The 27,528-nt window shown below is 43.8% G+C and overlaps 1 protein-coding gene and 1 non-coding gene across 2 annotated transcripts in view; both read right to left on the bottom strand.

Annotated features, from left to right (window-relative positions):
• Positions 1-5,706: 5,706 nt before the first annotated feature.
• The window catches only part of LOC124554188 (poly [ADP-ribose] polymerase tankyrase-1-like), a 61,338-nt gene continuing 39,516 nt past the window's right edge, over positions 5,707-27,528 (bottom strand). Inside the window, exons 2-3 of the mRNA XM_047128260.1 lie at positions 11,658-12,225; positions 5,707-6,283 (exon numbers count right to left, since the gene is read on the bottom strand). Coding sequence (XP_046984216.1) covers positions 5,782-6,283; positions 11,658-12,214 — 1,059 coding nt within the window. The 5' untranslated portion in view covers positions 12,215-12,225 and the 3' untranslated portion in view covers positions 5,707-5,781. The remainder of the gene's footprint in view (positions 6,284-11,657; positions 12,226-27,528) is intronic.
• Positions 18,280-18,354, bottom strand: Trnas-cga. Its single transcript has one exon. It is a non-coding gene; the product is annotated as a tRNA-Ser (tRNA).

Here is a 27,528-nt window from a genome sequence, read left to right as displayed (position 1 = left end):
AACTGTTATGTAAAGTCACATGTATGAAAGAATTTGTATTGCTTACTGTATTTTATATATTAGGTTATTGAAAGGTCAGTGCAAAGCCAAAATTTTATCTAGTTACATGATATTTACGTATTAATATTATCTTTTATTTTTGTCTGTATTTTTTTGACGAATTTGGTGGTATTTTCACCACCAATGCTGGCAAAAATACCATCAAATTCTAGCTGTGGAGGAAGGGCATATGAAAGGTGGCTACACTGAGCCACAGCGCCAGAGATCGCTAGAGAGCATTGTTCCGCCGCCTCCACTGGCAGTGATTATTGAGATGTCGTAGTGGGCAGTGCTTGTCGAGGACTTGTAGTTGTCAGTTCGTGTTGAGATGTGCTAGTAGGGAGTGCTTGCTGAGATGTGATACTGAAAAGTTCTTGTTGAGATGTGGTAATAGCGAGTCGGTGTGGAGATATATTGTAATGATTAGAGTGATTTTGGTCAATATATGAAGGTAACGAAATTTGATTTATTTTTCATTATTTCCATGTTTTAAATAATGCGTCATTACAGGTTCAGTCAACAAAGCATCTGGCTTGTGTTCTTGGATTAGAGTGCAATTCTGGTTTTCTTGAGTAATTATGGTATTTCTATTTCCTTTAATTAATTCAGTATAAATGATATTTAAAATTTCTTGTGTTGTTGAAGAAGAAGCGTGCCAGATGCGTACGTTGAGTCATACTTCCACACACAGAACAGTTACACTTGTGCTTTGGTTTCGTAGGTTTTATAGTTGCTGGGGACTTCATTAATTAATTGTGTTAATGAAAATTTCCATTTCATTCTTTGTTGTTGTTCTATGCAGTCAGATAGCGTAATAATACTAGTCAGGGCCAACCGTTTACGAGACTTCGTAATCGGACAGACAGCTACTAAAGCAAAAATTAAAATTATTTTCATTCAATTTTAATTAAGCCCCCATGCACTCTCTTTACTGTTATATCCAAAAAATGTATTTCCTTTTGTGTTTCTTCCTCCATGGTGAACTGAACATTTTTATGTATATCGTTAATGTCTGCATTAACTGCTAGTTTGCCTACCATACAGATTATTTCATTCACATATCTGTATCAGTAAACAATTTTGTATCCTTTCTTTGTGATGACTGTATCAAAGATTGTGTTTTCTATGTGGTTGATGAACATGTTTGCCAATGTTCCCAATATTGGGTATCTCATTGGAAGTCCATCTTCTTGTAAGTAAAATTCTCTTTTTAAATTGGAAGTAATTTTGGGGTGTGATTGCTTTGAGAGCTTCAGTTATTTTATTAATATTGTCTGCAGCTAGTTTTTTGTATGTCAGTAAGTTTTCTTTAATTAGTTTTAGTGTGTATTGAGGTATACATGTTCTCTATGTTGAAAGGGTGTCATTCCGTTTGTGGAACGTGTAAGTCCTTTATTTGTGTTGAGTTCATTTGTTTTTCCCTGTTGTTGCATTATCATTTTGTTCATGTGTTTTGCCACATGGTATTATGGTGTGTTCACGAAATTAATAACAGGCCTCAACGAAATCAGGCCTTTGTGAACCTACGATTCACTTCTGAATGTTGGTGCCTTTGTCTTCTTTTGTGTGATGTGTTGATTCTCTTTATCTGTGGATACGTGTTTGATGTCTCTGAGGTTTTTTTATGTATGTCTGGAAATATGCTGTTGTACCAGATTTCAATTTTTTAGTATTGTTAGATGAAACCTTTGGTTTTCCCTATATATTGTCCTTTATTGATCAGTACTGTGTTGTTCCCTTTATCAGCTCTTGTGTCTATGATGATGTCTTTCTTTGACATGCTGATTATGTTGTTTATTTCACTAGTTCTCGTGTTAGCCCAATATTTATTGTGCTATTTTCTTGTTTCACTTCCTCTGTCAGGATGCTTTCCGTTTCTACAATCAGAGTTTCTAGGTAGCAGTTAACTATTTTTGTTCTGATCTGTTTGAGCCCTTCCTCTAGTAGCTATGATTCTTTCTCTGTTAATTCTGAATCTGTGTGTTTTATTGGTTTCCGGTGACATTTGTAGTGGTACAGGTATTGTACTTTACAATGCTTTTCTTTCTGGTTGTTTTGTTAGTGAGTGTTCCGATGTTTCGTTTCTCTCTGTTCTGTGTATACTGCAGTGTTCTTGTTGTGGTGTGATAAATTTTTTGTATTATTTTGTTCATTACCCTTGAGTTATTAATACATGGTGATAAGTCAAGATAACAGCATGTAACATTCTATTAAGCATGAATTTCTTGGTATAAAGCGACTTGATTTCAATATTTAGCCAAGTGTTTTGTGCAAATGATTTCAGTCTTTGTGTTGCCAAAGAGTTTAAATGGTTCAAATGGCTCTGAGCACTATGGGACTTAACATCTGTGGTCATCAGTCCCCTAGAACTTAGAACTACTTAAACCTAACTAACCTAAGGACATCACACACATCCATGCCCGAGGCAGGATTCGAACCTGCGATCGTAGCAGTCGCGCAGTTCCGGACTGCGTGCCCAGAACCGCTAGACCACCGCAGCCGGCCGCCAAAGAGTTGTTCTGACCTTTGCATTGATATAACTCGGAATTATTTACTTTGCAAGTCTGATTGATTCCAATGTTTCAGATGGTCTTATGGAGTATTCTCGACAAAAGATAAACACACAGCAACAATTGGCAAACTACACACTGTAAACACACACGTGTTGATCACAAAATGAAAAGTGCAAGATATCTAAGTGATGTGTTGTAACAAATATGGCTGAAAAACACCGTAAATCGGCCAGCTGGAGCATGGGAACTAATGAACACATCTCCAGGACCACATATATGATCTAAAAGCACTGTAAATCGTAAGTAACACCGAACGATAATTTCACTGCACGAAATTTGTGCTACGAAAGTTGATTCTAATCTGAAAAACAAGAGAAAATGTAACATAGTAACATACTGTAACTACTACATAATAGCTGCGTGTAGTAGCCGTGTGGTCTAGGGGAACTTGTCACAGTTCGCGCGACTCGGAGGTTAAGAGTCCTGCCTCTGGCATGCGTGTGTGTACTGTCCTTAGCGTAAGTTAGATTAAGTAGTGTGTAAGCTTCGGGCTCGATGACCTCAGCAGTTCGGTCCCATAGTACTTACCACAAATTTAAAAAAAAAATTACTGCATAATACACTTATTATATGTACAAAAATAGATTTAAGCGTCAGGAAATCGTTTCTCAAAATATTTGTATGGAGTGTTGCCATGTATGGAAGTGAAACGTGGACGATAAATTGTTTGGACAAGAAGAGAATAGAAGCTTTCGAAGTGTGGTACTACAAAAGAAAGCTGAAGATTAGGTGGGTAGATCACATAACTAATGAGAAGGTATTGAATAGAATTAGGGAGAAGAGAAATTTGTGGCACACCTTGACTAGAAGAAGGGATCGGTTGGTAGGACATATTCTGAGGCATCAAGGGATCACAAATTTAGTATTGGAGGGCAGCGTGGAGGGTAAAAATCGTAGAGGGAGACCAAGAGTTGAATACACTAAACAGACTCAGAAGGATGTAGGTTGCAGTAGGTACTGGAAGATGAAGAAGCTTGCAAAGGGTAGAGTAGCATGGGGCATATTTTCATCTCACGGGTTATGCGAATAAACAGAACTACCGTTACTGGGCAAACACAAATCTTAATGGCGTTCATGAGCGCCCTTTGCACGCTAGTAAAGTGACAGTATTGTGTTGTGTGGTGTTTCATCACATGGGACTGTCGGACCGTATTTTTTCGCAAATGAACAGGGAAAAACAATAATTGTCAATGCCAATCGTTACGTGGAGATGTTAGGAACTTTCGTTACACCTGCATTGAACAACCGGTTTCAACAAGACGGAGCAACATCACACACTGCACAGTGATCAGTGGCATACGTGCGAGAACTGTTTGGCAGCCGTGTGATCTCACGATTCGGTAACACTCCCTGGCCCCCTATATCGCCAGATTTTACCGTTTCTGATTTTTTCTTGTGGGGCTACCTCAAGAGAAAAGTCTGCACGACTCGACCAAGAACCCTGGATGAGTTAAATCACAGAATTCAAGATGCAGCATCCCAGCTGATATGTAGCAGTGGACAATGTGGAATCTCAACAGCATATATCACGAATGTATACTACTGGCCAATAAAATTTCTACACCACGAAGATGAAGTGCTACAGACGCGAAATTTAACCGACAGGAAGAATATGCTGTGATATGCAAATGATTAGCTTTTCACACAAGGTTGGCGCCGGCGGCGACACCTACAACGTGCTGACATGTGGAAAATTTCCAACCCATTACTCATACACAAACAGCAGGTGCCTGATGAAACGTTGTTGTGATGCCTCGTGTAAGGAGGAGAAATGCGTACCATCACGTTTCCGACTCTGATAAAGGTCGGATTGTAGCCTATCGCGATTGTGGTTTATCGTATCGCGACATTGCTGCTCGCGCTGGTCGAGATCCAATGACTCTCAGCAGAATATGGAATCGGTAGATTCAGGAGGGTAATATGGAACGCCGTGCTGCATCCCAATGGCCTCGTATCACTAGCAATCGAGATGACAGGCATCTTATCCGCATGGCTGTAACGGATCGTGCAGCCACGTCTCGATCCCTGAGTCAACAGATGGGGACAACAACCATCTGCACGAACAGTTCGATGACGTTTGCAGCAGCACGGACTACCAGCTCGGAGACCATGGCTGGGGTTACCCTTGACGCTGCATCACAGACAGGAGCACCTGCGTTGGTGTACTTAACGACAAACCTGGGTGCACGAATGGCGAAACGTCATTTCTTTGGATGAATCCAGGTTCTGATTACAGCATCGTGATGGTCGCATCCGTGTTTGGCGACATCACGATGAACTCACATTGGAAGCGTGTATTCATCATCGCCATACTGGCGTATCACCCGGCGTGATGGTATGGGGTGCCATTGGTTACACATCTCGGTCTCCTCTTGTTCGCATTGACGGCACTTTCAACAGTGGACGTTACATTTCAGATGTGTTATGACCTGTGGCTCTACCCTTCATTCGATCCCTGCGATACCCTACATTTCAGCAGGATAATTTCTGGATACAGAAAATGTTCGACTGCTGCCCTGGCCAGCACATTCTCTAGATCTCTCACCAACTGAAAACGTCCAGTCAATGGTGGCCGAGCAACTGGCTCGTCACAATACTCCAGTCACTACTCTTGATGAACTGTGGTATCATGTTGAAGCTCCATGGGCAGCTGTACCTGTACACGCCAACCAAGCTATGTTTGACTCAATTCCCAGGCTTGTCAAGGCCGTTATTACGGCCAGAGGTGGTTGTTCTGGGTACTGATTTCTCAGGATCTATGCACCCAAATTGTGTGAAAATGTAATCACGTATCAGTTCTAGTATAACATATTTGTCCAATGAATATCCGTTTATCATCTGCATTTCTTCTTGGTGTAGCAATTTTAATGGCCAGTAGTGTATTTGTACAGAAGGAAGCTGTCAGAGGATCGTAGTTTTTTAAAAATGATAAATGCCATGAATGTTTTGTAAATGGCAAAGTTGTAAGGTTTCAATTACTATTAATGAAATTTCTTTCCTTCATCACGTTTAGTTTTATTGGATTGTGGAAATGATCCTGTTTTCTGTGTCGCCCTGTAGCTCGTAAATTTGGGTACAAAGAATGACTGCTGGATTAACTTTTTTGTATTACTTATTTTAAAAAAATAACAAACTTAGGTATAGAAGCAGTTTTAGTCTTGCTCCAGAGTTATCTGTTGGAATGCTTGTTTAATCTCAGCATGTCTACCAAGTGCAGGTGGTTCTTCTGCCTGGCGATGTCCAGCGCCGTTTCCCCGCAGTCAGTCCTCACCCGCCTGTTAGCCCCCGCTTCCAGCAGCACCGCCACCGCTTCGGTATTGCCACTGGATGCTGACTCGTGCATTGGCGTCCACCCCCATTTATTCTTGACGTTGGGGTCGGCAGAATTGGCCAACAGCAGACGCATCACATCCACGCAGCTATTGAACGCGGCCCGGTGCAGAGGCGTGGTCTGATACTCGTCTCTGGCATCCACCACGGCTCCAGCTGCTACCAGGCACCGCGCCACCTCCAGGTGCCCATTGCACGCTGCATAGTGCAAGGGGGTCCACCACCACCCACCCCTAGCTGCCACGTCCGCCCCTGCCATGAGCAGCTCCTTCACCTCCGCCACGGCGCCCACCTTAGCTGCCTCCATCAGCCTCCTGTCCTTCTCCTCTGCAGGAAGCCTTCTGTCAAAACAAAGAAATTCTCACACTTTTCTCCAAACACACACTTCTGATAAACTAAATTATAATGGAAGCTGAACTGTGACCAGTTATAAAAACACGTATGTACAATGACAAATTAAAAATATACAGTACTCTCCTATGATACAGATCACTGGGAAAGTATTTCTGCATATTGAGGTTTGGATATATACTTGCATCATGATCTCCAAGTACTCACACTCTTCATTAAAATTTTTACATTCCACATCTCAAGAAATTCATTTGTCATTTTGAATCCTAAGAGTAAGTTCACTTGATCTCAAGATGCAATTGTTAAACAGTCATTCCCCCTGGTGAAATACATGCTGTGTATGTCTGTGTGTGTGTGTGTGTGAGTGTGTGTGTGTGTGAGCTGACGTTTGTGGCAGAACGGTTCTAGGCGCTTCAGTCAGGAACCGCGCTGCTGCTACTGTAGCAGGTTCGAATCCTGCCTCGGGCATGGGTGTGTGTGATGTCCTTAGGTTAGTTAGGTTTAAGTAGTTCTAAGTTCTAGGCGACTGATGACCTCAGAAGTTAAGTCGCATAGTGCTCAGAGCCATTTTGAACCACATCCATGCCCAAGGCAGGATTCGAACCTGCGACCGCAGCGGTCACGCGGTTCCAGACTGAAGCGCCTTGAACCGCTCGGCCACCGCAGCCAGCTAAAAATAAGTTTCTGTTTTTGTATACTTGTGATAAAACTAAAAAAGGAGAAATGATCTTTTACAAAATAATGTTGTGAAGTTCGCGTTTTTGAAACATACATTCTTATATTCAAACCTGGAAAACCACAAAATTTGTGCTACTGTAACAGTATCACTTTCTCCCTTTCATATCATGAACAAATTGAGATTGTATTTGTGTACAGCCAAGCAGATGGGAACAGTAGAGCAGCAGTACGGCTATACCAAAACAATAACCCTCACAGACACTAACCACACCACATAACATTTTAAGCTAGTTTTGGGTGTTTGTGTGATCATGGGTCCTTTCAGACAGACGAATGTGCAGGGAAACTGAGGACTTTGCATAGACCAGGTCTGGAGGATACTGAAACTAACCCTTGTACAAGCTATGGGCAAGTGCTCTCCAACATGGTGTAAGCCAAAGTACAATTATGTATATCCTGCATGACAGCTGTTACTATCCCAATTGCGTGCAATCCCACAGGGGCCACTTCGCACATTTGTTGGGATGTGGATGTTATGCAGCTCTGTGATAAGCTCCAGCATGACTTCTTGTCGTTGCATCCACATACTCGTATATACCTGCAGTTGGCTCCTGGGTAAGTGTAAAGCGATGCAAGAACTGTACATGTCCTAAGTTTTTACCTGTTCAGTAAAATTAAAGTTTGGCTTCTATACCTCTTTGTAAACCACTCATTTATAATGTTCCCATAATGAGAGTGATTTGGCAAACAAATTAGCTACATATTCTCTGAAGAAAGTGTTTCTGCTTATTCTGTTTTCATTTATGGAGGATACATAAATATTAAATAACAACAGATCCTGTAGCTATACCACTAAGGCCCTTCAATCATTTCAAACCGAGTGTATTACATTTTACTCCATATCTAGATAAAGTTGTGTACCCAACTGTATCGCCTACATTACACAATGTGTCATACCGAAATTTTTATTTTTTATCAGATTTTACTTTCTATAAGGAAATTATAGCTCACTCTGCTGTGTAAAACTAGTCTTTAAAAGTCTATATATTTTCACTTATGACGTGTTACTTTTTTATAAGGTCTTTTATTTGTCCTCAAAACCATCTGATGTCCACCAAAGAGAGACCCCTTCACTTTCTTTGACCTGCACGTCTTAGTTCTTATTGGTTATTGGCAAACATACCTAATAGTACTCTGTCTCGAGACACATTCTGCTTTCCAGTACGGTTTTCTTATTCTCCTTACCAACGAACTTTTGGCCACCTTTTTTTTAAGTGCTCTTCTAGTTGACTTTTTTTCTGCTCTTTTATTTCCTCCTCGGATTGTTCCCTTGTCACTTTTTAGTAACCTACTGGGAATGCATCCTGAATGATGTCCTCTCTCTTTAAATTGGTGAAACTGTAGTGATGTCTGTATTGTGGCAGACACACATTGTGGCAGCGTGCATGGAACGTCTGCTCTTAATTACACACACTGATAATGCATCACATTCCTATGTAAGCTTATTACGCTAATACCACATCGAGTTTTAATATCCTCCTGCGCCATCAGGAACACTAACCCATGGTTCCCCACTTTGGTGGGCTGTTTGTGAAAGCTGTGACTGTCATGCTTTAGGCCGCTGACCTGTGGAGAGGTCCACCTGTTAGCTTTAAGGTGTCGTTCTGGCTGCTAATTGTGTACTGTGAGACGTGATATCGGCATAGTGATATGCCTCAAGTGTAAAAACTGCAACAGGTCAGAATTTATAGTATGACAACACCACAAATGGAAAATGATAGATACATGACTGCCATCCTTGTATGGTACCACAGCATACTCCAGAGTTCCTGGTGCTGGTAAAGAATGACAGTTCCTGCTCATATTCTGTTTCTGTTTAAGCTGCATTGCTGTCTTATTGGTAGAAGCAGCGAAGCTACTTTTTGTACAGACGTTTGCCTCGTGCAACCCAAGAGCTGAGCACTCTTCTACTGGCCCGCAAAGAGCACAGGTCACTGTTATATACTGAACAGTTGGAGCTATTAAAATCTTGATTCATTCATGATCTTTGTTATCTAACTTATTTGCTAATAACCACAGAACAGTTCAATGTAGTGATCCATCGAACCAGTTATGAAAAGGCAATGAAAGCATTGAGAGCTACACTAAATGATCAAAAGTATTCGGACACCCCAAAAAAGATACGTTTTTCATATTAGGAGCATTGTGCAGCCACCTACTGACAGGTGCTCGTTATCAGCGACCTCAGTAGTCATTAGACATCGTGAGAGAGCACTATGGGACGCTCCGTGGAACTTATGGACTTTGAACGTGGTGAGGTGATTCGGTGTCACTTGTGTCATACGTCTGTACGCGAGATTTCCACACTCCTCAACATCCCTAGGTTCATTGTTTCTGATGTCATAGTGAAGGGGGGACGTGAAGGGACACGTACAGCACAACAGTGTACAGGCAGACCTCGTCTGTTGACAGAGAGAATGCTGACGGTTAAAGAGGGTCATAATGTGTAATAGGCAGAAATCAACCCAGACCATCACACAAGAATTCCAAACTGCGTCAGAATCCACTGCAAGTACTATGACAGATAGGCGGGAGGTGAAGAAACTTTGATTTCATGGTCGAGCAGCTGCTCATAAGCCACACATCACGCCGGTAAATGCCAAACAACACCTCGCTTGGTGTAAGAAGCGTAAACGATGGACGATTGAAAAGTGGAAAAACGTTGTGTGGAGTGACGAATCACGGTACACAATGTGGCTATCCGATGGCAGGGTGTGGGTATGGCGAATGCCCGGTGAATGTCGTCTGCCTGCGTGTGTAGTGCCAGCAGTAAAATTCGAAGGCGGTGGTGTTATGGTGTGGTCATGTTCTTCATGGAGGGGGCTTGGACCCCTTGTTGTTTTCTGTTTCAGTATGACAGCACAGTCCTACGTTGATGTTTTACGCACTTTCTAGCTTCCCACTGGGGAAGAGCAGTTCGGGAATGGCGACTGCATCTTTCGACACGATCGAGCACCTGTTCATAAAGCACGGCCTGTGGCGGAGTGGTTACACGACACTAACATCCCTGTAATGGACTGGCCTGCACAGTGTCCTGACCTGAATCGTATACAACACCTTTGGGATGTTTTGTAAAGCCGACTTCGTGCCAGGCCTCACCGACCGACATCGATGCCTCTCCTCAGTGCAGCACTCCGTGAAAAATGGGCTGTCATTCCCCAAGAAACCTTGCAGAACATGATTGAAGGTATGCCTGCAAGAGTGGAAGCTGTCATCAAGGCTAATGGTGGGCCAACAACATACTGAATTCCAGCATTACCGAAGGAGGGCGCCACGAACTTTTAAGTCATTTTCAGTCAGGTGTCCGGATACTTTTGACCACATAGTGTAGAGAATTGCCGTAGCCGTAACAGAGATACACCAAACAGAAACTCAGTAGTAAATATTGTAGCCTTGACAATAACAAACAAAAACACACATACACACAAAAAATGTTTAAATGTGTGTGAAATCTTATGGGACTTAACTGCTAAGGTCATCAGTCCCTAAGCTTACACACTGTTGTTGTTGTTGTTGTTGTTGTTGTTGTCTTCAGTCGTGAGACTGGTTTGATGCAGCTCTCCATGCTACTCTATCCTGTGCAAGCTTCTTCACCTCCCAGTACATACTGCAAACTCCACCCTTCTTAATCTGCTTGGTGTATTCGTCTCTTCGTCTCCCTCTGCGATTTTTACACTCCACGCTGCCCTCGAATGCTAAATTTGTGATCCCTTGATGCCTCATAACATGTCCTACCAACCGAGCCCTTCTTCTTGTCAAGTTGTGCCACAAACTCCTCTTCTCCCCAATTCTATTCAATACCTCCTCATTAATTATGTGATCTACCCATCTAATCTTCAGCATTCTTCTGTAGCACCACATTTCGAAAGCTTCTATTCTCTTCTTGTCCAAAGTATTTATCGTCCATGTTTCACTTCCATACATGGCTACACTCTATACAAATACTTTCACAAATGACTTCCTGACACTTAAATCTATACTCGATGTTAACAAATTCCTCTTCTTCAGAAACGCTTTCCTTGCCATTGCCAGTCTACATTTTATATCCTCTCTACTTCGACCATCTTCAGTTATTTTGTTCCCCAAAAAGCAAAACTCCTTTACTACTTTTAGTGTCTCATTTCCTAATCTAATTCCCTCAGCATCACCCGACTTAATTCGACTATATTCCATTATCCTCGTTTTGCTTTTGTTGATGATGATCTTATATCCTCCTTTCAAGACACTGTCCATTCCGTTCAACTGCTCTTCCAAGTCCTTTGCTGTCTCTGACAGAATTACAAGTCATCGGCGAACCACAAAGTTTTTATTTCTTCTCCGTGTATTTTAATACCTACTCTGAATTTTTCTTTTGTTTCCTTTACTGCTTGCTCAATAAACAGATTGAATAACATCGGGGATACTTACACTCTACTTAACCTAAATTATCCTAAGGACAAACACACAGACCAATGCTCAAGGGAGGACTCAAACCTCCGTCGGGACCAGCCGCACAGTCCATGACTGCAGTGCCTTAGACCATTCGGCTAATACACACACACACACACACACACACACACACACACACACACACACACACACACACACCATCGGGAAACACAGAGGAGTGCCTTGTCTTGTCTTTACCTGATTTCTTCACGTTGCTCATTGAGTAGCCGATTCACTTCACCTGTTTCTTCAGGCTGCTCGCGTTCCGCATCAGCCCAGCCCTGCGTGGCGAACACCTGGGGGTTGGACCATATGAAGCTGATGGCAGCCGACTTGAGGGTAGGACAAGGGTGCCTTAGAGCGAACACAGCTGTGTCCGCTGCGTTCTCCACTGTCAGTCGAGCAGCCAGCTGCTGCTCACAGTCGGCCTTCAGCCCCAGCAAGCCGTACTTGTCTGCAGCCGCCAGGAGCTGAAGGCTCATGCTGGATGGCTGTGGAGACTTGAGCGTGTAGCAGTAGCCCACCACCAGGCACAGGACTGGGCCCTCCACGTCGCTGATGGTGACCACGCCACTGCTGGCCTCCAGCGTGTCGTGGCGAAACATGGCGCCGAACACGGGGCTCCTGGCTGCCAGGACTGCCCGGTGCGCCACCAGCCGCATCTCCCCCGCCACCAGCACCACGATGGCGCCGTCCGAGGCGTCCAACACTGCAGCCAGGTCCTCGGTTACGGTGTCCTCAGCCTTGGTCTCCATTGAGGATGATTCTGAAACACGGCACCACTGAGCAGGCCTTTGCCCTTTCACAGCACCCTCAGCACTTTTACAAGGCAGAGGAAAAGCTTTGTCAAGAAACAGATTTTAAAAGCCGGCCGGACTGGCCAAGCGGTTCTAGGCACTTCAGTCCGGAACTGTGCGACTGCTACGGTGGCAGGTTCGAATCCTGCCTCGGGCATGGATGTGTGTGATATCCTTAGGTTAGTTAGGATTAAGTAGTTCTAAGTTCTAGGGGACTGATGACCTCAGATGTTAAGTCCCATAGTACTCAGAGCCATTTGAACCATTTATTAATCCTTGCTGACTCACACAGTTAATAGCTGCATTTCTTCTATAGCACAATAGCTGCATTTCCCTTATTGTTTAGCCGGCTGCTGTTGCCGAGAGGTTGTAGGCGCTTCAGTCCGGAACCGCGCAGCTGCTATGGTTGCAGGTTCGAATCCTGCTTCGGGTATAGATGTCTGTGATGCAAGGGTGTACCCAGGATCTGAACTGGGGGGGGGGGGGGCAGGTGATACTAGTATCAGGAAACAAGGACTCGAGACAACATACAGCACCTCTTATTTAATAAACAGTAAACCAGTGGAAAACTGCTTTTAATAAAAATTTTAAATGCAAGAATGCACTTGTACAATCCGAGAAAACGTGCAGCATTTCTTATTAAATAAAACAGTAAACTAGTGAACAACTGCTTTAAATAAACATTTTAAATATAAGAACAGTAGCATAGCGAGGTGTGCCCGGTTAGACTGCGGGCTCAGCAGAGCGATGCAGAACACTGCTGCACGGTAGCTCCGAGTTTTGTTTCGAGCGATCGTTGGATGCGATTTCTTGCGATGGACATCGAAAGTCCCATATGTACGTCAACATCCCGTATTGTGGGATCAGAAAAAAAAAAAACACTGCCACGACAGAGGTCTGGTATGCCAAGCTTGGAATGAACTGTATACCTACAAAAAAATAAAATAAATAACTACCAAAAATACTACTGACAAGAAACGCATAATCTTTGGTATATTATCATATTTGAGTCAAGTACAAATTTTATCATTTTAATAAATAAATCATAGCCCCAGTAGTTACAGAACTCAATAAACGATTTATGAGGTAAATTTGCAATAATGACAGTTGACAGGTTTTGAACACCTCTCCTCATCCTTCTTGAAGCTCCACTCTTTGCTTCTGAAAACATGCTCCAAAGCGCTGTTTCCGATTATGTCCTGGTAAGAACTCAACTGAAGGGAGATTTTGGGTCTACCTTTATCGATTAAGATGTTGTAAAAGAAGGAGATGTACTGAATAACAATGTCTTCGTGTTCTAAAGGAGTTTTTTTTTTCTCTGGGAGAATATGCAACTTGCTCGTCAAAAATCCGAACGTGCGTTCCACTAGCACTCTAGCCGCCGATAAGTTTTTTGTAAATAATCTTTTTTCGTCACTTAGTAACAATCCAGAATATGGACCCATTAAATTATGCAAGTGAGCAAGGGCTTCAGGCAGCCCTAATGGGGCTTTTACTGAAGTGCCCGGTAGTATTTTCCGCGATGGCCAGTTTTGTGGAACGTTCTAAAAATTATTTTATAAATCGCTTGCACTAAATGTCTCGCCATCTACTGTTTGTCATAACCTGCCCGTCAAATGCTATTAATCTACAGTTAGCGTCACCTGTAACTAAAAAATTAATAGTTTGGGAGCAGAAAAGCATTTTGCATTTAAATGTAAGAGGCGAAACCATGTTGTTCGTTAGAAACTTCACACAGTCATGATCCCTTACTGCCTACAAGTGAATACGCTGTTCCTTGGCGACATAACATACCTGCGAGTAGCAGAGCGGATTGCTTATCGCTCAGTTTATTATTTCTATAAACTTCCCTGCAGACAGTAACGTGCCGAAGACGAAAAAATTACTCCCGGATCTGCGTGAACGAGTTCGAATATCTTCTGGGGGGGGGGGGGGTACGCCCATGCTGTGATGTCTTTAGGTTAGTTAGGTTTAAGTAGTTCTAAGTCTAGGGGACTGATGACCCCATAGCGCTTAGAGCCATTTGAACCTTATTATTTCAATATCCTCATTATGCACCTGACCAGTGACATCCTGATTATATACTGCATCACCATAGAAGTGTCAGAAACCTCATTTCTTTAACTTCTATACACATTCCAGTGTTACTTGAACATTAAGTCTTTCAAAATGTTGACGTAGGACAATACTAACAAGAGACAAGTGTTTTACTAAGCGACTTCTACTCTATCTTGACATTTAGGAAAACAACGATATTTTGCGACTGGAATCTGTTGTTAATTGCTACTCCCATATGTTGCACGCAGGAGCTGATTCACGAAGCTTACTGGTCATATGCTACCAAAGTTTGGGAGGGAGGGGCTAACTGAGAAACATTAGCTCTGGGAAACTGCTACAGTCAGACAAATTACTCCTCAACATATTCAAACATGACGACGACCGACCATGTGTACACGAAATGTTGAGTGAATCATTGTGAACATGCCATCCATTGTACTAAGACGATGCAATCGTTCCAGAAGTAGACTCAGATTATCACAGCTTTTGAGATGATACTGATAACAGGGTATTACTTATTGAGTTACTTCTCCATTGCAGCACCACAACCTTTTGCTTGCCCAACACTCACTCCCAATTCATACAGACACAATACCAGCATAGACTCTTGGGGGGGGGGGGGAGGGGGGTGTCGATACACTACTAAGTAACTGGTCTTCCTATATTTTACTGGCATGACTCACTGTTCTTGGTGGTCATCAATGACTGTTGTCAATTAGCATATAACCACCGACTCCAATGTTTAAAAACCAGATACCAGAATCTTTAAACAAACTCTGTACAGTGTCAATACAAATGACACAAATTAAATTCCAATAAGAGGATTTCCCATTGGGCGTGTCAGGGAGGCATCCTGGAGATTTCTGGTGGAGGCAATGGCAATCAGAGTGCAATGTGTGACCCACTGCCATCAACACTTTCCCCAAACACAGTGGTGCGCATCTAGTCCGTCAAACAACAGTTCTACAGTTATAAATTCATCATTTACATTTGGTCTTTCCTCGTGTGTAGCACTTCTTTACCATACCCTTCCACTGTGTTTCCTTGCTAATTATAGAGCTGTCACATATAGTCTTAAAGATGTCTAAGGTCATAAGAGGTCTCACCGATTGTATGAGCAAAGTGGAATGACCTCAGTATATCATAAACATTAAGGGTCATTTTACAACTAACTACAATATTAGATGTAAAAGTAAGTCCTATGCATACCATACATCACTATCTAGGGATGAGAGTGGCGTGTTATACTGCACAAGAAAAGTGTTCTTCTGGGACACTCTGTAGTAATCTTTCTCTATTTCTAAGTGGACATGTGATGAAGACCATTTAGATTAATGACTTTTTTGGGGTGAAAATATGTAGTTTGGTAACAGCTGCGTAAAATATATTGCAGGTAGTTAGTAGACTTGAGACAGACATCGTCCAAATATACAAAACAGAGGTAAGAGTATGATGTTAGTGATTACTACTGCAGTTTATCTGCGTATATGGACTCAGCGTCGCAAGTGTCACGTGACCTTGATCTGTACTGGAGATCTTTACTTCTCCAGCGTATGGGCAGGTAATTGTATTCTGTGGGAAGTTAACATAATTGCTTTGGTTGAAGTGTTAGGTAGAAACAGTAGGTGAGTAGTACTGTAGAAGCAGCAGTAGCTTGTTTCACAGTGGCGATTTTTATCCTTATATACAAATACAAACTGCCGGGAAGAAACCGCATTACCAGGATGGAGTTGTGTGACATAACGAAAATTGTTAGCCGTGTTCCTACATGGTGTCTAGTACACACATCGCACCAGTCACATAAGAGTGGCGCTAGTAGCGCAACTATGAGGATGCAAATCACTCAGACTCCGTCTGAACAGGCCTTGGGAGGCCAAACGGTACCGACCGGGCGCCGTGTCATCCTCAGCCCACACACATCACAGGATGGGGATATGGAGGGGCATGTGGTCAGCATACCGCTCTCCCGGCCGTATGTCAGTTTACGAGACCGGAGCTGCTACATCTCAATCAAGTATCGCCTCAGTTTGCCTCTCAAGGGCTGAGTGTGCGGCAGACCAGATGGTCACCCATCCAAGTGCTAGCCCAGCCCGACAGCGCTTAACTCCGGTGATCTGACTGGAACTGGTGTAGCCACTGCGACAAGGCTGTTGGCGATGCAAATCAGGTTTGCTTTAAATACACGTTGTAACGGTCGTGACGGTTAGTTACATTTTAGACTGGAAATGGTGAGCTGGTGTAAGAATGACTAAGGCGACAATGACGCCATTATGGACACCTCACTGAGGTTGAACGAGATCATGTAATAGGGCTACGAAAAGCTGGACGTTCCTTCCACGATACTACAGAAAGACATGGCAGGAATGTAGCCACTCTGGCAGCAGTGGTCATGAGAATGTGTGGCCAAAAAAACATTGGGCTCTGGATGGCCACATGACACTTCCGAAGGGGAGACCATCGTGTTCAGCATTTGGCTCTAGCGCATCTGCAGCAACAATTGAAATTGTTGGCACCACAGTGACACAACCAACCGTTACAAATCGGCTACTTTAAGGACAGCTCTGAGCTAGACGCACTGTAGCGTGCATTCCGCTGACCCCAAACCATCGCCATTTGCGACTTCAATGGTGTCAGTGAGAGCTCATTGTAGAGATGGTTGGAGGTCAGTTGTGCTTTCTGAGGCGGCCAGTGTGGCTGTGCGGTTCTAGGCGCTTCAGTCTGGAACCGCGTGACCGCTACGGACGCAGGTTCGAATCCTGCCTCGGGCATGGATGTGTGTGATGTCGTTAGGTTAGTTAGGTTTAAGTAGTTCTAAGTTCTAGGGGACTGATGACCACAGATGCTCAGAGCCATTTGAACCATTTTTGTACTTTCTGATGAAAGCTGGTTCATGAAAGCTGGTTCTGCCTTGGCTCTGTGCTGGTCAGAAGGAGGACACTTGAGGCCCTGCTATCAACCTGTCTTTATGCTAGGCACACTGGACCTACACCTGAGTTATAGCCTGGAGTGCCATTTTGTGTGACAGTAGGATCACTCTTGTGGTTGTCTCACGCACCCTGACTGCAAAACTATACCTCACTCTGGTAATTGGACCTATTGTGCTGCCATTCACGAATAGCACTCCAACAGGACAACGCTGACTCACATACCGCTGTTGTAAGCCAACAGTCTCGCAGAATCGGCATATTGACTAGGCCTGCTACATCACCAGATCTCTCTCCAACTGAGCACATATGGGTCACGATCAGACGACGGCACCAGCAGCATCCACAAAGAACATTACCCATCCATGTACTGACTGACCAAGTGCAACAGGCACACAGTTCTATCCAGCACCTGTGCAACACAATGCATGAAAAATATGCATGCTCACATCCAACATTCTGGCGGTCACACCGCTTATTGAGGTTACAGCATTTTACATTTTCAATGGGTTATCTCGGTCTTGCACTAACCTGTGATCCTGCAATGTTAGTCAAATACAAACATCAAAAAAAATGTCTTGCATCATCACGGTTCCGAGAGTTCCGAAACCTGTACAGAAAATTGGAACAGAGACCAACTTGATCATTTCCACCCTTTTTATTGCTCATGAAAACCACACATACAGCGAGACCTTCAGAGGTGGTGGTCCAGATTGCTGTACACACCGGTACCTCTAATACCCAGCAGCACCTCCTCTTGCATTGATGCATGCCTGTATTCGTCGTGGTATACTATCCACAAGCTCAGTATTTCTGTGTGGGATTTCCAACAATTGGTTGAGTCTAGTTGTTGCACTCCGCCGGGAAAAAGGAAATCTGACACTTTATTTGGAGGCACCAGATGACGTTCCCCATCTCAGTGTATGAGGTGGACAGAGTATTCTCATTTTCGACTTTTCCGCACAGCAGCGTGCCTCGCTTCACGCGGGGTGGGATCGGCAAACAACTTTTTAGCGAAACTTCCTGGCAGATTGAAACTGTGTGCCGGACCGAGACTCGAACTCGGGACCTTTGCCTTTCGCGGGCAAGCGCTCTACCAACTGAGCTACCCAAGCACGACTCACGCCTCATCCTCACAGCTTTACTTCTGCCAGTATCTCGTCTCCTACCTTCCAAACTTACCTTCCAACGGCACACAGTTTTAATCTGCCAGGAAGTTTCATATCAGCGCACACTCCGCTGCAGAGTGAAAATCTCATTCAGGAACTTTTTAGCAAACTAGCGGTGGCAGAAAATAGCTTAACTGGATTAAATAACAGGTTACTGAGTACTCACTTTTGGCGAAATAACCTGTTTCACCAGTGCCAGGTAGTTATTCCGACAACAAAAAATGGTTCAAATGGCTCTGAGCACTATGGGACTTAACATCTGTGGTCACCAGTCCCCTAGAACTTAGAACTACTTAAACGTAACTAACCTAAGGACACCACACACATCCACGCCCGAGGCAGGATTCGAACCCGCGACCGTAGCGGTCACGCGGTTCCAGACTGAAGCACCTAGAACCGCTTGGCCACACGGGCCGGCATTTCGACAACAGCCAATTGCGCGCACGTCATCTGTTATGTCAACTTGAGCACACGCCATTACCTCCCCTCTGGTCTCGCTCTGTCTTACCACGAATAATGAATGCCCTGACCACGTTACCTTCGCAGTACCACGGAAACAGCTGGTGAGTAACTGCAAATACTGGGTGCTGTCTATTTACCGACGAATGTACTTCTAGTTAGGTCTAACTCTGTTTGATCATGAATAAATGACAATGACGTTAAGATCTACATCTACGTGATTACTCTGGTATTCACAATAAAGTGCCTGGCAGAGCGTTCAATACACCACGTCCAAGCTGTCTCTCTACCGTTCCACTCTCGAACGGTGCGCGGGAAAAACGAGCACTTACATTTGTCTGTGCGAGCCCTGATTTCTCGTATATCATCGTGATGATCATTTCTCCCTATGTAGGTGCCTGCCAACAGAATTTTTCGCAAACTGGTGATCGAAATTTCATGAGAAGATCCCGTCGCAAAGAAAAACGCCTTTGTTTTAATGATTACCACTCCAATTCACGTATCATGTCTGTGGCACTATCTCCCATACGTCGCCGTAATACAAAACGAGCTGCCCTTCATTGTACTTTTTCGATGTCATCCGTTAGTCCCATTTGATGCGGATCCCACACCACACAGCAATACTCCAGAAAAGGGAGGACAAGCGTGATGTAAGCAGTCTCTTTAGTAGACCTGTTCCACCTTCTAATGTTCTGCCAATGTATCGCAGTCTTTGGTTGGCTCTACCCACAATATTATCTATGTGATCGTTCCAATTAAGGTTATTTGTAATTTAAATCGCTAAGTATTTAGTTGAATTTACAGTATTCAGATTTGTGTGACTTATCGCGTAATCGAAATTTAGTGGATTTCTTTTAGTGCTCATGAGAATAACTTCACTCGTATCAATTGCCACTTTTCGCACCATACAGATATCTTATATAAATCATGTTGCGATTCGTTTGGTCATCTGATAACTTTACAAGACGGTAAATGACAGCATCATCTGCAAGCAATCTAAGACGGCTACTCAGATTGTCTCATATGTCGTTACTATAGATCGGGAACAATATAGGGCCTATAACACTTACTTGGGTAACGCCGGATATTACTTCTGTTTTACTCGATGACTTTCCGTCTATTACTACGAACTGACCTCTCTGACAGGAAATCACGAATCCAGTCGCACAACTGAGGCCATACTCCGTAGGCACGCAGTTTGGTTAGAAGACGCTTGTGAGGAATGGTGTCGAAAGCCTTCTGGAAATCTAAAAATATGGAATTAATTTGACATCCCCTCTCGATAGCACTCATTATTTCATGAGTATAAAGAGCTATTTGTGTTCCGCAAGAACGATAATTTCTGAATCTGTGCTGACTATGTGTCAATAAATAGTTTTCTTCGAGGTACTTCATAATGTTCGAATACAGCATATGTTCCAAAACCCTACTGCAAATCGACATTAGTAATGTGAGCCTGTAATTCAACGGATTACTACTACTTCCCTTTTTGGGTATTGGTGTCACTTGAGCAATTTTCCAGCCTTTAGGTACGGATCTTTCTGTGAGCGAGTGGTTGTATATAATTGTTAAATATGGAGCTATTGTATCAGCATACTCTGAGAACAACCTGATTGGTATACAATCTGTACCGGAAGCCTTGCTTTCATGAAGTGATTTAAGCGACTTTGCGACACAAAGGATATCTATTTCTATGTTTCTCAAATGGCTCTAGGTACTATGGGACTTAACATCTGAGGTCGTCAGTCCCCTACACTTAGAACTACGTAAACCTAACTAACGTAAGGACATCACACACATCCATGCCCGAGGCCGGATTCGAACCGGCGACCGTAGCCGCCGAGTGGCTACGGACTGAAGCGACCAGAACCGCTATGTTTCACATCTTGGCAGTTATTCTTGATCGGAATTCCACGGAAATAACTGCCGGAATAACTGGTTATTTCCAGAGGTACGTATAGAAATACTAATGGTTGCTGGTAACAGTAATATTGGACAACTGGTATCTGTAGAGCAAATATTTTCTTTTCTCAGCTCCACGATCCCAGAACATTATACCACACGACAGGATTGAGAGAGAGTATGCCAGAACTCATTTTTCCAGGCCAACACAGTGAAAAACATTTCTGAGGCCTGAAAATAAAAGTATGTTAGCAAGAATGCTTGGTCTCAGACTAAAAGTTAATACGTCGTCAACTGAAACAGTTTTGCGAGCAGTTTTTAAAACCTTACTCAAACCTTTATCATTGTACTCTTACAAGGGGAACCAGCCAAAGGTCGCTCTAGGACACGGACGAAACTTCGCAAATAATGAGACCGTCTGAACGGTTGCATAGTGATTAAGAGGTCTAGCTGGTGTCCAATGCTGCTCTCCCTTCATATTTTGTTGTTGAGGATGTACGTGACGTGAATATTGTTGTGGCATCGTGAAATACAGTGAAATTATCGACAACTGAAGTAATTGTTTGAGATCTTATTAACAGATTTTATCATTACAGAATTTATATCATTTTATATTCTATCGGTAACTGAAAATAAAAACAAAGTCTAATATTTCAATTTTTGCTTCCATTTCTGCTTTTTACCTGTAGATAACCATTGCCTTCCCTATGACCACAGCAGTCATAAAGACATTGAAAGCATAACAGTTTTGAACACTACGGGCAACGTGCGAAGTCGCATATGTCGCGGTCGTATTTTTTTAGTCTGTCAACTGAAAACCATTAGGAAAATCAACATCGTTAACGCTAATAAATACCTCGCGGTTAGGCGTTAGTTTCGCGGCAAACCACAACGCATACAAAGGCATTTTCTCGAAAGCTGGAGCCAGAATCTGATGAGGGATCAAAGGGTATACTGTGACTCCATCGCTCCTACATGTCAGCTACCTTTTGCTGTGCGATGAGAACAGGGCAGTAATCAGCGAATGTAACTATTCACCTGTCGTCGCAGGGTTGATACAATGGCGTCCACTTTAGTCAAATTACTGTTAACGAACACGTCAGTATTCTGATTTTATAGACACACAGGCCATCGCGTAAGGGAGTGGAAGTTCTAGAATGTGTGTGTTTTATTTTATTTTTCAATTACTTTCAATAGTATTAAGTTACATAAGATTAGTAATCAGAATGAAATTTTCACTCTGCAGCGGAGTGTGCGCTGATATGAAACTCCCTGGCAGATTAAACCTGTGTGCCGGACCGAGACTCGAACTCGGGACCTTTGCCTTTCGGCGGCAAGTGCTCTACTAACTGAGCTACCCAAGCACGACTCACGACACGTCCCCCTAGCTTTAATTCCGCCAGTACCTCGTCTCCCACCTTAAAAACTTCACAGAAGCTCTGCTGCGTACCTTGCAGAACTAAAGTGCGCGTCATTTATGACGGCGGCCGAGTTTAGGTTCGTTCTGCGCATCTGACATCACAAAACACAGTCAGCCAATGAACAGGAACGACGTTGCCAGAGCTCGACTGCAGTGCAGAGCACAGATGAGTGTCTTCAGTTTTAGAAACGTTCAGTCATAAATAAAGTAATTGAACAAAAGCAATGTCTTGATAGCAGACTTTCTTTTATAGAAAGTTTGGAAAAAGCATTCTTTATACCGATTGCTTCATAATCAATTAATTAATTAAACCAAACAAGCAATAAGCCTCCTAATTCAGGCGATAGCAAGGAAAGGTGTTTGTATCATTCCCACAAACCGCTTTTTCCGAATAAAGAACAGCGGTACTTGTTTATTTCCTAATGTACTTCGACCAAACGTGAGTAATTCATAATCATGCCAGCAGTGTTTGTCGGTATTTTGCGTGATATTTTAAAGTCCTCCGGGAGATGTACTGAATGACTAGCTGTGTTAGCGTAATGACTGCCAGCACGGTAGCTCAGCGTGTTCGGTCAGAGCGCCGGTTGGCCTCTGTAATTAAAAAAAACTGAGTCGAAGGCTCAACCACCGAACTTGAACAGGATGTCTTGCGACGTCCGCAACGACCAAACACAATGATTAAAAAAAAAATTTAATGATTAAAGTGTAGGGTTGGTAAGCGAAACGTTCTGAGTTCAAACATTGATTGGTGCTTAATATTTTGTTTATTTAAAAACAATATCGAAGTGTCTTACTTCATGAATTTTATTCGTTTGAACGTAATTTTTGGAAATTTCTAGTGGCAACTAAAATCGACCATACGGAAAGTATACGCTACCGACTTTTACCTCTGCAAACTCTTCAAAATTTCGTGCAATGGTTTACTACATCTAATGCTGCACAATAACTGCGTTGAACATCGAAACAAAATTAAGTCATTTATGGGGGGAAGGTATCAGTCAAGATGATGTTTAAAAATCAAATTTTTGGGCCAAATAGTTTTTGTGAAATCGAACGATAAAGTGTGTCAAAGCAGTATGAACACCATGTGTCTGCACAGGCGAGCAGTGCAGTGATGACAAAATCGCGCACAGCACGGAAAGCGGGGAGCACGTCTTTGTAGCATCGAAAGGGTTAATGCGGCCGTGGTGGCTTTACTTCATAAACTGCGCGCTCCCCCCTAAACGTAAGTTTGCGAACTATACTACGGCGCTGCTTCTCTTGGTGCGAACAACTGGCAATGCAGCAATCTCCCGCGTCTGGGCGGGCATGCGCGAAGTTAAAAGAATTGAACTATAGCACTCCTGGAAGAAAGGATATTGCGGAGACATGGCTTAACCACAGCCTGGGGTATGTATCTAGAATGAAATTTTCACTGTGCAGCGGAGTTTGCGCTGCCGATACGAAACTTCCTAGCAGATTAAAACTGCGTGCCGCACCGAGACTCGAACTCGGAACCTTTGCCTTTCGCAGGCAAGAGTTCTACCATCTGAGCTACCCTCGCACGAGTAGGAGACGAGGTAGTGGCGGAATTAAAGCTGTGAGGACGGGTCGTGGGTCGTGCTTGGGTAGCTCAGATGGTAGAGCACTTGCCCGCGAAAGGCAAATGTCCCGAGTTCGAGTCGGTCTGCACACAGTTTTAATCTGCCAGGAAGTTTCAAGATTGGTAATGTTTAGGTTACAAGCAACATACTATGAAAGCTTTCACGACCGGATGACATATCTTCTGGTAAACCTTACGGGATGTAAGGTCGTGGTCCATGAAACTCTTCAGCTCCTAACGTTTCGTCCAGAGCTGCGCTAGACATCTTCAGAGGGGTGTTTCTCACCGGAGGAGAAACACCCCTCTGAAGATGTCCAGCGCAGCTCTGGGCGAAACGTTACGAGCTGAAGAGTTTCATGGACCACGACCTTACATCCCGGAAGGTTTACCAGAAGATACGTTACAAGCAACAGTCGATATCCCAATAGCATTTGGCCGGCCGTTTTGACCGAGCGATTCTAGGCGCTTCAGTCCGGAACCGCGCTGCTGCTGCGGTCGCAGGTTCGAATCCTGCCTCAGGCATGGATGTGTGTGATGTCCTTAGGTTAGTTAGGTGTAAGTAGTTCTAAGTTCTAGGGGACTGATGACCTCAGATGTAAGTCCCATAGTGCTTAGAGCCATTTGAACCAATAGCAATGAAATGAACCTTAGCTGCTTACAGGCGTTGATATACGTCAACGGGGACAGATGAAAATGTGTGCCCCGACCGCGACTCGAACTCGGGATCTCCTGCTTACATCTTTTTTTGTTAAATCTCATTTTGTTCGTTTTCGTTCGTTGTATGTGCTCGGGGCGGACGTCGTAACACACCCGTTTAAGTTCGTCTTTGATCGGTTAACTCAGTTTTTTTATTACAGAGGGCTGCTAACCTTCCATCTGAGCCACCGAGGACACAGAGGATAGCGCGACTGCAGGGATTTATCTGTGGCACGCCTCCCGCGAAACCCACATTCTCAACGTATTGTCCCTGACTACATTCGTAGTGCCCCCGCCCATCTGTACTCATTACTCGCGGCGCGTTGCCGATTCCCGTAAGAGTTCGGGCACTGTATGGGCATTCGTACAGAAGAAGAAGATGGTCAAGTGGCCGGTGAGCCTTAACTATGTATTTACTAAGATGGTATCTGTTCTTTCAGACATGTAAGCAGCTAAGGGTGTCCATTTCATTCTAATTTCATTCTAACGAGCTGCTTGGTCACCGATGGTATCTGTTCTTTCGGACATGTCCGAAAGAACAGTTACCATCTTAGTAAATATGAACCAACAACATTTGTTTCTTTGCCCCTCTCGGCTTATGTTAAAGACATTTTCAGAATTTTTGGCCACTTACGGAGGCAACGGCCTTGTCGCAGTTGATACACGGTTCCCGTAAGATCGCCGAAGTTAAGCGCTGTCGGGCGTCGCCGGCACTTGGATGGTTGACCATCCGGGCCGCCACGCGCTCTTGCCATTTTTCGGGGTGCACTCGGCCTCCCATCATAACGACCGGGGGAGCGATATGCTGACCACACGCCCCTCCTGTCCACATCCTCAGCTGAGGATGACACGGCGGTCGGATGGTGCCGACGGCTCACTTGTGGCCTGAAGACGGAATGCTATGGCTGGTGCTGGCGGCTCCGTTTTCCCGTGGAACCACGATTGTACACAGTATAATCACACAGTATACGATGGTGTTACGACGAGAAACCCGAAGAGCCGTCAGCACCAGCCATAAGGGGCCAAAAATTCTGAAGATGGCATTAACATGAGCCGAAACCGGTGAATAAACAAATATTATTGCGATCTCGACTGTTGATTTTAACCTAAATATATCACCAGATCGCTTACTCCATCGACAATGTTGTCTAAATTTATGAAATTTGTGATGGTAAAATATTTTTTGATCTTTCAATCAATGCTAATAACATAAAATTGTATAACACATGTAATGATAGAACATTTGAATGGGATTTTAACTTCATTTTTCTGTTACAGTATTGCAGTGCCTGTGTTGTTAAGGAGATTTTTTTTTTTTTTTGGTGGGATTTAAGGGCGCTCAACTACTGAGGTCATTAGCGCCCAGTCACAGTTGTTAGAGCACATGGAATCTAGTAAAACTCAAGGGGAGGGGGGGACACCATAAAGTACTGACAAAGATGCAGATAAAAGACGTAAAAAAGTTACATGTCTTTGGACAAGCCAGTAAAAGTTATAAAACGCAGAACACGAGCAGCTGCTCGAGCGTCATCGGCTAAAATATCCGGTAAAGTAGATGGCAGGGACAGGACAACACGAGATTGACTAAAGCGGGGACACGACAATAAAACATGGCGCACTGTTAATGCTTGACCACAAGGGCACTGCGGGGCTGGCTGGGTCACCGGAGAGCAGGTAGCGGTGGCTGTTAATAAGAAGAATGGGATGGTCCCCCTTGCATCTTTCCTCTTTACAAGGCGGGCACCGCAATATCGTATTTATCAGCCGAGACCTGGCAACGACTTTCAATTACAATCTCCACCCCTACGTGGGCTTAACGTTGCGTGTGTACGAGTGCGGGCTGTGAGGTTAAGGGCGACCGCTCTCGTAAAGCCGAAAATCCGGGTTCGAGTCGCGGTCAGGCACACATTTTCATTGTCGTCATTCCCTTACACAGCTGCTGGTTGTTCGTATTTGCTACTGCGAATGGGTTTCACTTGTATAAGAGGAGCGTTTTTGAAGCAAGTGCCGTTCTGAAATTAAAAAAAGACGTGCTAAGATATCTCAATAATTTTATTTTTACATGAAAGCCTGTACCTTGACCTACATTTCTACATAATTTCCGTCAATATTGAGGCGTTTGTCATTACATTGTACCAGTTTTTGAGTACCCTCCTCATAGAAGTCTGCTGCCTGACTTGTTAACCACTGCACCACCACTGTTTTGACTTCGTCGTCGTCGTCTTGAAGACGCTGACCGCCCAGGTGTTTCTTCAAGTGCAGGAACAGATGGTAGTCACTGGGCGCAAGATCGGGGCTGTACGGAGGTCACATTCAGCCAGAAAAGTGAAAAAAATGGTTCAAATGACTCTGAGCACTATGCGACTTAACTTCTGAGAACTTAGAACTAATTAAACCTAACTAACCTAATGACATCACACACATCCATGCGCGAGGCAGGATTCGAACCTGCTATCGTAGCGGTCGCTCGGTTCCATACTGCAGCGCCTAGAACCGCAAGGCCACTCCGGCCGGCAGAAAAGTGAAGTTTAAGCAAACAATTTCTGCCCAGAAAATCACGTGCACAGTTCTTTGGGACAGGAAAGGAGTATTCCTTGTGGAATGTTTGCCTCGTAATGAGACAATCAATGCAGCATCTTACTGTAAGACACTGCACAATCTGCTCCGTTCAATTCAGAGCAACCGACGTGGCAAGTTGAGCAAGGGCATCGTTTTGCTGCAAGATAATGCCCGTCCGCTTGTGGCGAATCAGACCAAAGATCTCATCACATCTTTTCGATGGGAAACTAGATTATCCTCCGTACAGCCCCAATCTTGCGCCCAGTGACTACCATCTGTTCCTGCACTTGAAGGAACACCTGGGCGGTCAGCGTCTTCGAGACGAAGACGAAGTCAAAACAGACACCGACCTACATAGGGAGGAACGATCACCACGACAAAATAAGGGAAATCAGAGCTCGTACGGAAAAATATAGGTGTTCATTCTTTCCGCGCGCTAGACAAGATTGCAGTAATAGAGAAATGTGAAGGTGGTTCGATAAACCCTCTGCCAAGCACTTGAA

The sequence above is a fragment of the Schistocerca americana genome, chromosome 11, assembly GCF_021461395.2.
Source record: "Schistocerca americana isolate TAMUIC-IGC-003095 chromosome 11, iqSchAmer2.1, whole genome shotgun sequence".
Taxonomy (NCBI): Eukaryota; Metazoa; Arthropoda; class Insecta; order Orthoptera; family Acrididae; genus Schistocerca; species Schistocerca americana.
This window is presented reverse-complemented; position numbering and strand designations above follow the sequence as displayed.